Source organism: Arachis hypogaea, chromosome 2 (assembly GCF_003086295.3).
Source record: "Arachis hypogaea cultivar Tifrunner chromosome 2, arahy.Tifrunner.gnm2.J5K5, whole genome shotgun sequence".
NCBI classification, from domain to species: domain Eukaryota; kingdom Viridiplantae; phylum Streptophyta; class Magnoliopsida; order Fabales; family Fabaceae; genus Arachis; species Arachis hypogaea.
In genome coordinates, this window is record NC_092037.1 from 20,549,743 (window position 1) to 20,561,060 (window position 11,318).

An 11,318-nucleotide genomic window follows, 5' to 3' on the forward strand; every position below is an offset into this window, starting at 1 on the left:
CAGCGGATCGAGATATAGAATTGGAGGATTACAACAGTGATAGTGAAGAAGAGTTCGAAAGTAACTACGAGGCCGTTGATTCGGGTGTAGATGAAGATCAAGCTGACGAGGCTATGGTGGCAGATGTGGCGGATGTGGCAAATGCACTAGCAAATCAGCAGCCGTTTGTGGAGTCGAGTTTCATGCGGTCGTTGGATTTGGAGGCCATGCATGCACCGGAGTTTCCTCAACATGTAAATGCAGGTGCGCCATTAACCCAAAATGAGTGGGTTCCAGACCAATCTTGATTCTTCGGACCTGTCAGAACTTTGCCGTGTGCTTCACCTAGGTCTTGCCCCTGATCAGGAACCCCCTGAGCCAAACCAAATTTCCTCCTCAGTCTATCAGATGCATGCCACTTTATGCATTCAAAAGATATAAGTGAAATTGTCGCACTCCAAATAATAGAATGCTGACGGATGTCAGGAGGAATCACGTCCGGATCGGTCCTTCCAATTACATAAGGCTCCCAAACAAACTACACACATTATACAAGTAACCGAGGATTACACAGAATAATAACACGAGTAATGAAAAGAACTACTTATTTATTACAACAAACCTGTCCTTCTTGCAGAACATCCAGATCTCTCCTATAGTGATCAAGGGTACGATATCTGTAAGGCCGATTCTCACGTTCCCAGTTATGCCACCTGACATCAAGCGATTCGTTAACTTACATTTATCAATACAATGTTAAATACACTAATTCAAAGCGTTTAGTAATTAAATTTACCTATTTGCAATTGGAAAGATTTGAGGATTGGTTGGAATCGGCGCAATGAATGGTAGACGGATCCATGCCCAGGCAAGCAACAGTGTCAGCGGACCATCAATCTCCTTACAGTCGACACAAGTTGCTCTACACAACGATCTATACATGTGTGCCAGGCAGGCTGATCCCCAACTGAATTGTATGATCCCGCCAAAGTTACGGAGTAACGGCAGAAACTTCCAGTGCACCCCTGCTGCAGACTTATCTCCAAACATAACGGTCCTAAACAATAACATTATATGGCACTACACGTACCTCTGAATCTGGACCTCATCAACCAATACTAATCGATTTTTCAATGCTCGAAACCAAACCAACTTAATGAAACTTCCCCTGCAATCTGCCTTCATAGGTGCAACACCAAACTGATCCAAGCATTCAGCCTCTAAAGCCTCATAACTGCTCAGTGTCGGTTCCGTAACTGGCAAACCATTCGTTGGAAGACCAAGAATTAACGCCACATCCTCCAGTGTCACGGCACACTCACCAACCGGAAAGTGGAATGTGTGCGTCTCAGGGTGCCATCTCTCAACCAGAGCATTAACCAATGCCGACTGACATTAGACAACTCCAATCTGTGAAATATGATAAAAGCCGGTGTCCCGTAAATACCCCTCCACTATTGAATTGTACCGATCTGGCGGCATGTAGTAGTCACATTGCAACATTCGAGAACCCTAAACACAAACATAATATTAATTAATTATCAAATTAAATTGATCAAATCAAAGTTTCATTACCAAATAACCAGTTAAACGTATCCACAACCACAACCAATAAAAATGATAATAATAACAATACTGTTAAAAAATAACTATCATATTATATACTAATATTCAAGTAACTATTCAATTATGTTCTAACAACATACATACAACAATAAATCAATCATTAATCCTTTATTAAATATTTATGTTATACTTATAACAAAAATAATTAATTTAATAATTTTTAACTCATAGTAATTATTTTACTATCCTACAAACGTTTAATCCTAAATAAATATTATTATTACAAAAATTTATTTATTACTAACAATTAATACTAACTAAGGGCCGTATTATTCTATAAGGACCGTATTCTAATAAAAATAATAATACCATCAGTATGAGTTATTATTATTATTATTATTATTATTATTATTATTATTATTATTATTATTATTATTATTATTATTATTATTATTATAAATTCAGTAATAATAATTAATATTAATTATTTTATTTTTATATCTCCATTTTTAATAACAGTATTATTATTATTATCATTATTTTAATTATTTTGTTAATAACAATAACTAATTTATTATTTTATTATAATGTCATAATCCTTTTTTCTAAATAACGTTATTACACTAATCTCTAATCTCTAATCTCTGCATCATTATAATAATCTAACATTACTAATTCCTAAAATTATTTTAATCAGATTAAAATACTTAGACACACTATTACTAACTAATTTCTAACATTATCATCATAATAATTTACTAATCTCTAACTTAATAATAATAATTATTTTACTTAAAATAAAGTATTCTATAATAAAAACTTACATAGTTAGGATGATCAAGATAATTAGCAATGTGAAGCTCCGGACGATTAACATCTTTTATTCTTCTTCTTCTTCTAGGCATCGTTAGAGAATGGTCCAATTTTTTTTTATTTAAAATTTCATCAATGGAGGGCCATGGAGAAGCTGCTGGTGGGGTTTGAGAAGAAGAAAGTGTGTTGTTGAAAGTGAAAGAGAATGAGAGGGGAGCGTTCAAAGATCACCGAAGTGTTGCTAAAGGGGGTGGGGGGGACACTTGCATGCGTGACACCTGGCTGGGGGCACAAATCGGACCGTCCGATTTGTGTTCCTTTCCAGCCCTGAAATCGGACCGTCCAATTACCGTGCTCAAATCGGTCCGTCCGATTTCTTCAGCCCAACCGTCACATCTTGGTGAAGCACCATGGACGCCCATAACTTGGTTATACACCAGCTCCTCCCCAATATGTAAAATAAAAAAGTGCCTATATATTCCTTATTTCATAGTGCTTGCATGTTATCATTGCACATCCTCAAATACCTAATTGTCTGACTGCACTATAAGTCAAGCTCAACCCTAAAGAACCTATACGTCATATTACTCTTAAATATATTAAGCATTAAAAATAACTTTAAAACTTTTTGAAATTTTATGGATAAAAAATAAAATTTACCATTTTTAAAGACATCATGAAACAGACAGCGTATTAAAAAATGTGTTTACTTGAAAATATTACCGATTCTCTTATAGTAGTGACAAAAACACCTGATCACAATTTTTGTTTATATAGAATATTTACCGATTCCTATGATAGTGACAAGAACGCCTCACAGAACACGTCCACAAAAGAACAAGAACCGATGATCCAAACCATAAAAATAAAGGATCAGCGAAATAAAATCTACCATCAAGATAACCAAGTTGGGTTAATCTAGTAGTTAGCTCACTAATCCGCTTAAAGAAGTGTCAGGGGTTCGAATCCCGCCTTGTGCATGCAACAACCCATTAGCCAGCAACAAACCCTTAAATAAAGCTCAGTACCGGTCTATGACCTGTCGGGTCGGGGGATACCGTGGAAAACAAAAAAAAAACTATCATCAAGATAACGAGCAATTTGAAAATGTAAATTCGAGATTGATTAAAAGGCAATTTCAATATGAAATCAATTAGTATCTCGATTTTATTATCATTATCAAACACGATGGCGCATATTCTACATTTTGATAGAAAGATACAAAAGTTGAGCTTTCTCAAAAACTCTTTCAACTTATGAAATGAAATGTTTGGTAGTACATGGAAAATGATTCAAGATCAAACAAAAATAATCTTAAGGGTAGTCTTCCGGTGACACCTTTTCACTGATTGTAGATCCAAATTGTGGGCCACCTTTCCTATATGAAATAAGGAACTCAATAGGGTATCCCTTCAGCTTGTGAGGAACAATCCCAAGATCGTTGAAAGTCAAAGCTGCAGAATTTTCATCAAACAAAAAGGATGTGGGACATATGAAGGTAAAAAAGAATAATGTCATGAAAAGGACTACGGATTCAAGGACCGGATGATAAGTTTTAAGGAACTTACCATTCTCTGAAACAACAGTATCGTTAGTCAAAGCATTGATCTCATCCAAATTGAACATGTTAGGAGTGGGCAGCGGAAAAGGAACCTTGTTTAGAAGAGCTTCCCGTGGGGTTGCTAATGCCTGAAATCACACATACCAGACGATGTTAACATTTAATTTAACCGAAGCGCACTATATGAACTCTCAACACCTAACCTAGTATCTGTCCAATTGTCCCCCCGTTAAGGTAGTGGTCACTCCAAAGCTAAAACGAAAAATGGACCAAGTGGGCAGTAATCTTTCAAATAAAATAAAAAATATAACTCATCCGCTGCTTGGATACGAATGCATGACATAGAATTACACAGTGAAGCAATGTAAATCCATGCAAGATTACAAGTTCTAAAGGTTTGAAATTTTAATTTTATGGATATGTCCAAATCAAAAGAACCATTTGCTTGTCATCAGATACGATTTCCCAGTTATGCATTTCAACAACAGATGGGAATGGATGAGTTAAACCAGCCGAATCCAGCATGCACAAATTCTCTAAATGTAGTGACACTAAGAATTGTGCACTAAATTTCGAGCAAAAATTAACCCAGCATGGTCAAACTATTTCTCATCATCAACCTTTTCCAATGCTAAGTAGACAATTACTCAAACAATGAAGTGATGAAAATACCTTGGCAATGGGAAAAGGCACCTTAACATATCTTGGCCATTCTCGGATTGTGTCATACATAAGCTCTGCCTGCAATTTACAAAAGATAACAATCATCATTTCAACAGTTTCTTCTTCAAGATGTTCCCAACACCGTATCTCTTGTAGTGACAATCTGAAATATAAATAGCACGAAATAAAAAGATTTAGAGGTTACCAATTCATGTATAGTAAAAATTTCTGGACCACCTAGTTCATAAATCTTTCCCATGCTAGTGCCATCATCCTTCAAGGCTGTTGTTAATGCACCCGCAACGTCAACAACATACACGGGCTGGATTCTGCAACAATTGTGTTTGTCAGACCAAAAATCAAGAAACATGCACTTCATTGTTAATCAGCTGCACCACACTCAAGACAATTCACTTAGCAAAGATGATTGAAGCTCAGAATAAATTCTCCATAAATATGTACATACTTGGTGCTGCCATCCCCAATCAATGGAAGAAAGCCATAATTTTTTGCAAAATGAGCCCATCGATTTAAAATTCGATCCTCTGTACCAACCATAACAGCAGGTCTCAATATTGTAGCCTGTAGAGGTAGAAGTTAGGAAGTCTGACATTAATCCTCTTGCAAGATAGCAAAGCATGAAAGTTCCCTATCTACTATTTTTTTGGTGCGAAAATGGCCATACATGTTTCAACTGTTCGAGTACAAATAGTTTTAAGGGGAGAACCACCCTTAAAAGCTAGTTGTTAAGGAGAAACAACCACTCTCCTTAAATACAATATCAAGGATCTCATACTACTTGACGTGAGACTTAGGGCACCTGATAATATACCCAAGTCCCTAACAGACCAATTCACTGTTGATAGAGATTGATATCATAGCATTGCTACTTTTTAAACATGTCTTCAGATTTAATATAGTACACTTCAACCCATTTAAGTAAAGTATATCTGATAATTTGATAATTAATTAGAATATAAATTTCTTTTATATGTGAATGGAAAAGATCAATAACTGAATAGTCAATAGTCAACAGGGAAAAATTTTACTTAGGTTCTTTATATTGCCAGATTGGCTTTTCTAGCTCTAAGTCTCAATTATTTAGAATTGATTTTTTTTATATTGATTTTTTTTAATAAAAATAATCAGTTCATTACAAAAGCTTTTAGAAAATAAGGCCTTTTTGTCCAGCTTCTTTGCGAATGAGAAGAGCAATATCTACTCCAACTGCATCTCATAAATGCACTAGAAACAATTAGTTTAGCCTACATAGTCAAAAGCTATATTGTACCTCCGGCAACTCCCTTAAAACTGCTTCCTCAGCAGCTGCTTTAGCTCTAAGCATCTTGGATGGGGATGAAGGAGAAGCCCCTAAGCATGAAACTTGAATAAATCTCATGATACCACCATGTTCCTTGGAAATCTGCAACAATTTGAATTTACTATTTAACAAATAACACAATCAGAAAATACAGATATTCAGACTAAACAAAGCAATTTCAAAATTCGCAAGGCTCCATATTGGGTCACTTTATATTCACTAAACTTAATAGGCGTAAAACTTAGAACTAAGAGCATACCCCTTAGAGATAGCCCAAATAGCTTGCATGAAGTTCCTGGTAAACAGCTCTGAATTTCTCCATTTAATATTTCCTCAAGCTAGCTCATGTCATAACATAGTATGCCAATAAATTTCAATAGCTTGCATAACATAGTATGCCTTGATTTTTCTCTTTTCTCAAAATGCCCATCAACATCCTTAATTTCCAGCTAATAAGTGTATTTGTTAACAGCCGTTAAATTAATTTGATTTATAAACTTTAGAATGGTTTATTGTTATCACAAATGCAAATGAACAACAATAAACAGACATCTAAGTAAATACTCTGCGTCTTTACCCAAGATAAGCACACATATAGAGGGAATAAGAGAGAATAGGTGTAAATGACAACTTTTAGATGTTAACATGATGAGAGCAAAAGTAAATGATTGTACCATTGCAAGTTTCTCAGCCATGTGATGGTGTACTTCCTCAAAACCGTAGTTTCTAGTCTCATGATCCCTTCCTGCCAGCAACCAACTCAGCTAGAGTAAGTAGTTAAAAGCTCTAATTTTATAAAATTTAAGGTGCAGAATTAAATGAGAATATGCATACCAATAAGATTGATAACAACATTGGCCTTTGCCATCACGGCTTTTATTGAACTTTCATCTCTTGGGTTGTACTTCATGGGTACAATCTGTTCATATTAGCCACCAGCAAATTAACACAAATACCATAGAAAAATAATGCATGCATATAACACCATTAGCTTTTCCATTCAAACGAAAACGGAAAATGATACATGCCCTTGAATGTATAAAACTATTTTCTTAGGCTACCTGTCCTAAATCCCCCATCAGTTTGAGATGACGGTGACAATCTTCAGAGCCTCGGAAAGGAACCAGGACTTGAGATCCCATTTTAGCTAGAAAACAAGAATGAAAAGCAATAAGATTTAGGTCGGAAAAGGAGAACTTAATAGAATTTACTCTACAATATTTTATCTACAGAACAAGTAATTAAGATATTTTGTCTTCAAAACAACAGTCTGGTGAGTTTTTCTCTGAAACAATCATAAACCCAAGAAACTCACCTAGTTGTTGAACAACATATCGGCCTAGGAACCCAGTTGCTCCAAAGACTGTAGCAATAATGCCACTGCCAACAGAATTGTTTTCAAACATCAGTTTCACTACCTATAAGCTGTATAATCTAACAAGACTACTTTAGAATCACATCAAGCTCTTCCAAAACATTAACCAAAAGTATGAAATAATCAGCAGTAGAGAAGTTAAACCACAAATTCTCGTCTAACCTAAAAAATTTTAGCAATTAGAAGATTTTTGTTCTCCATAAGATATCCCTACTCTATCAAGGTCACATTAAATATATTTCTTAGTTCATACTATGGAGTTTTATTTCAAAATTACAAACCTTCCCACATAACAGTGATTAAACTAACGAAATAAATATACCGAAAAAGAAACAAACATTAACAAAAAGAAAACAACAAGCGAAATGAAGGAATCAAGTGTGTACCTGACAGATGATCTTCCACCAGTGCCCTTGCGGACAAGGTGACCCACGCCCTTGGTTGCGAGGGTAGAAACGTAACGCTCATTGTTCACTCCATAATCTGCAACAACAACAACAACAACAACAACAAGAAAATGGAAATCAGAATCCGAAATTACACTAGAGCCCCGACATTGCTCGGAAAATTGGGGAAAATGGAAGAAACTAACGGTGATCGGAGAGTGCGTAGAGAGACTTGAAGGAAGAGATTGAAGCTGTTGAAGATTGATGCCCTAAGCGCCTCGTAATGGCCTGCATCTTACCGTGCCCACCCACACACTTACACAGAGAAGAGAGAGAAGTTGGAGAGAGAGAGAGAGAGAGAGAGAGAGAGAGAGAGAACACAGCGTTGTGTGTGTAGCGAAAGAGGGTGCACGCGAGTGTGGGTTTCGAATTTCGATCTGAATGAAGTTGGGTCGAATTTCTATATAGAGCCCATATAGGTAATTGGGCTTTAGGAAAAAATGAAAAGAGAAAAGAAAGATGTAGGTTACGTTGTGTTACGAGTTGAGACCGAAGAGAATGTTACCGTCCAAAAACAAAGAAAAAAGCACCGAAGAGAATGATTTGTTGGCAAGAGCAGAATCCCATTTACGGGAGTGATCCTCTCCAGTGAGAAAAAAACTGGATGGTATCCAGTGTTCAATCTAACCATTCATTGCGCTCTCTTTCTTATTTATTTCTGGTCTCACTCATAGAATCAAAGGTGATAGATCACACTGAATTCTATCAATTGTTAAAAAAACTGGAGAGGATCTTTTTCCCCCATTTACTAAACTAACTTGCTTAAGGATTTAATAGTCCTAGAACGTTTCGACCGTTAAATGATCTCATAATAAAATATATTTTTTTTAAGTTTTTTTAATAATTTTTAAATAGTTATTTTCTAATTTTAATTACAAATTAATTCTATATATTTTATTTAATTATAAAAATTATTTTTTATTTTATAAATTATTATTTTATCATTCATCTATTATGTTTATTAACAATCAAAATAAAAAACAATAACGAATTAGATCTTCTATCGATCGTAATAAACTTTTTGGCCATTCCAATCGATTAAAAGTTTATATTTGATCCGTAACGTTGTGAAATCGTGTTTCTTTGAAAATCAATCGATTGAATTTCAGGTTTTCCATAACTCAATCGATTGGACTACATGTTATCACAAAACAATCGATTGAAAATTGCAAGGCAACATGGTTTTCGCAAAAATCAATCGATTAGTCATATTACCCAATTGATTGAACGATGACTAAATTGTGGGTTTTTTAAAATTTAATCGATTGCTCATACTACCCAATCGATTGAATGCTTCAAAACAACCTGAGGTCTCACAATTCAATCAATTGGTTGTGTTACCCAATCGATTGAAGTCAACAAAACAATATGGATTTACCCAATTCAATCGATTGGCAAATCCATATTACTTTGATGACTTCAATCGATTGGGTAACACAATCAATCGATTGAATTGTGAGACCTCAAGTTGCTTTGGAGCATTCAATCGATTGGGTAGTATAAGAAATCGATTGAATTTTAAAAAACCAACATTTTAGTCATCATTCAATCGATTGGGTAATATGACCAATCGATTGATTTTTGCGAAAACTATGCTGCCGTGTAATTTTCAATCGATTGTTTTGTGATAACCTGTAGTCCAATCGATTGAGTTATGGGAAACCTGAAATTCAATCGATTGTTTTGATAATCCAATCGATTGATTTTCAAATAAACACGATTTCACAGCCCTGACGAACGTCACAGATCAAATATAAACTTTTAATCGATTGAAATGGCCAAAAAATTTATTACAATCAATAGAAGATCTAATTCGTTATTGTTTTTTATTTTGATTGTTAATAAACATAATAGATGAATGATAAAATAATAATTTATAAAATAAAAAATAGTTGTTATAATTAAATAAAATATATGGGTTAATTTGTAATTAAAATTAGAAAAGAACTATTTAGTAGTTGTTAAAAAAACTTAAAAAACATGTTTTATTATGGGACCATTTAATGGTCCAAACGTTATGGAACCATCGAATCCAGTGCCAACTTACTTGGCTTAGTTTAAGTCATTAATTCACTAAAATTAAACTTGGCTCGAACTAAACCAAGCTTAAACACGACTCACGAAAATTAAGCTTGACTCACGGTTCGACTCATTAACAATCGAGTTTATTTCGTAAGCTCAAACTCGGCTCAATGAAAACTCACGAGCTAGTTTGAGCTCACGAGCTGACTCAAATAATAGGAACATAATCTATAATTATATATCAATAAATTAGAACTTACATATATTAAAAAATATTTAAAAAATAAATTTAATATATGATCTATCTATCAATTATAAATTTTTTATTTATGCCCTACATCAAAATTATATATAAAAAATACTATAAAATTTTAAACAATTAAAAACACTAATATATATGTAAAATTATATTTTACTATTATATATATATATAAAATTATTAATACACATATCCTATATGCATTTAATCTATACTTTTAATATTATATATAATCGAGCCAACTCATGAACTAATGAGCTAAGTTTATCCAAGTTCAAACTCAACTCATTTAATTTATGAGCTCAAATTCAAACTTAAACCCGGCTCACCAACTCCTGAGTTCAGCTTATTGAACTATTAATGATTCGAGGTCGAGCTGGCTTGACTCACTTCTACCTCTATTAGTAGTGTAAAATATCTTGTTATAGTGACAAAAATAGGTGGTAACGTTTTCTTTGAATAGTGCGGTGGTGTGTAAAAATTGCACTTAGTAATTTTTTTTAATTCTTTTTACAAAATTTAAACGATTTTACTAAATCGCACCTTTGATTTTTTTTTTTATATTTGCTTCTATATTTGATAAAATAAAAAAAACTGTTTTTAAATTAAAAAGAAAACACCTCTATATAAAAAAATTTAAAGAGTAGTAAAATTTATTATTTTTTGTCAACACTTTTAACAATTAATCTAATTTTTTTAATTTAGCAATCTAACAACATATTTTTAATCTACATTCTTAAATATTATTGATTAATTATTGGATAAAAACTATAAATTTTGCTAGCTGTCGTGACCCAATCCGGCCATGCAGGGTGCTTAGGAAAATTTTTTCCAGTAAACCTCATGATTCGATATTACAGCAAACTAAAACTAATAGAATTTCCAATAACACTAAAAGGCAACTCATGCTGAGGCAGCATATTTAATATATACTCGGTATATTTATAAAAAATTTTATTTTAATATTTATAGCAAAGCATGGTCTATTAATTTCAAGATTTTTTAAATAAATAAAAAATATTTTATTTACTAAAATATATAATTTATAGTATTTTTATGAAAATTTTTCATATCTCTTATCTTATTTATAGTGCAAACGAAATAAGAATACACGTATCTTATTTACACTATAAACGAGATAAGACATGAAAAGGGAGACGTGTGTATTCTTATTTCGTTTACACTGTAAACGAGATAAATGAAGAGTTATGATGTTTACAGTGTAAATGATATACGTTATGACAAAATTTCAGCAGCTATAAAAGAATATGCAACCCTTTGTATTCTCCACAAATATTTAACTTCTTTTCTTC

The 11,318-nt window shown here is 33.4% G+C and overlaps 2 protein-coding genes across 2 annotated transcripts; both read right to left on the reverse strand.

Annotated features, from left to right (window-relative positions):
- Positions 1–341: 341 nt before the first annotated feature.
- On the reverse strand, positions 342–2,450 carry LOC112722855 (serine/threonine-protein phosphatase 7 long form homolog). Its single transcript, XM_025774039.1, has 5 exons — positions 2,370–2,450; positions 1,070–1,368; positions 776–1,036; positions 602–692; positions 342–380 (listed from the first exon to the last, which is right to left on the reverse strand). The coding sequence occupies exons 1-5, from the start codon at positions 2,448–2,450 to the stop codon at positions 342–344; spliced, it is 771 nt and encodes a 256-aa protein (XP_025629824.1).
- A 1,052-nt stretch (positions 2,451–3,502) lies between these two features.
- LOC112741056 (NADH dehydrogenase [ubiquinone] 1 alpha subcomplex subunit 9, mitochondrial) lies at positions 3,503–8,240 on the reverse strand. Its single transcript, XM_025789877.3, has 12 exons — positions 7,871–8,240; positions 7,665–7,761; positions 7,219–7,283; positions 6,965–7,050; positions 6,738–6,822; positions 6,578–6,648; positions 5,874–6,005; positions 5,049–5,164; positions 4,788–4,911; positions 4,592–4,660; positions 3,927–4,047; positions 3,503–3,812 (listed from the first exon to the last, which is right to left on the reverse strand). Exons 1-12 carry the CDS (start codon positions 7,956–7,958, stop codon positions 3,673–3,675), a joined length of 1,194 nt encoding a protein of 397 aa, XP_025645662.1. The 5' UTR covers positions 7,959–8,240; the 3' UTR covers positions 3,503–3,672.
- Positions 8,241–11,318: the final 3,078 nt, after the last annotated feature.

Bases quoted from the DNA above. Each gene is read 5' to 3' on its own strand.
- LOC112722855 (XM_025774039.1), bottom strand. From the start codon at position 2,450: ATGCCTAGAAGAAGAAGAAGAATAAAAGATGTTAATCGTCCGGAGCTT. The intron at 1,369-2,369 runs GTAAGTTTTTAT...GTCTAATGTCAG, and splicing joins ATCTTGATCATCCTAACTAT to TCGGCATTGGTTAATGCTCT. The intron at 1,037-1,069 runs GTACGTGTAGTG...GTTATTGTTTAG, and splicing joins GATGAGGTCCAGATTCAGAG to GACCGTTATGTTTGGAGATA.
- LOC112741056 (XM_025789877.3), bottom strand. From the start codon at position 7,958: ATGCAGGCCATTACGAGGCGCTTAGGGCATCAATCTTCAACAGCTTCA. The intron at 5,165-5,873 runs GTACAATATAGC...CTACCTCTACAG, and splicing joins TTTTAAGGGAGTTGCCGGAG to GCTACAATATTGAGACCTGC. The intron at 4,661-4,787 runs GTAACCTCTAAA...TGTAAATTGCAG, and splicing joins TTTTTACTATACATGAATTG to GCAGAGCTTATGTATGACAC.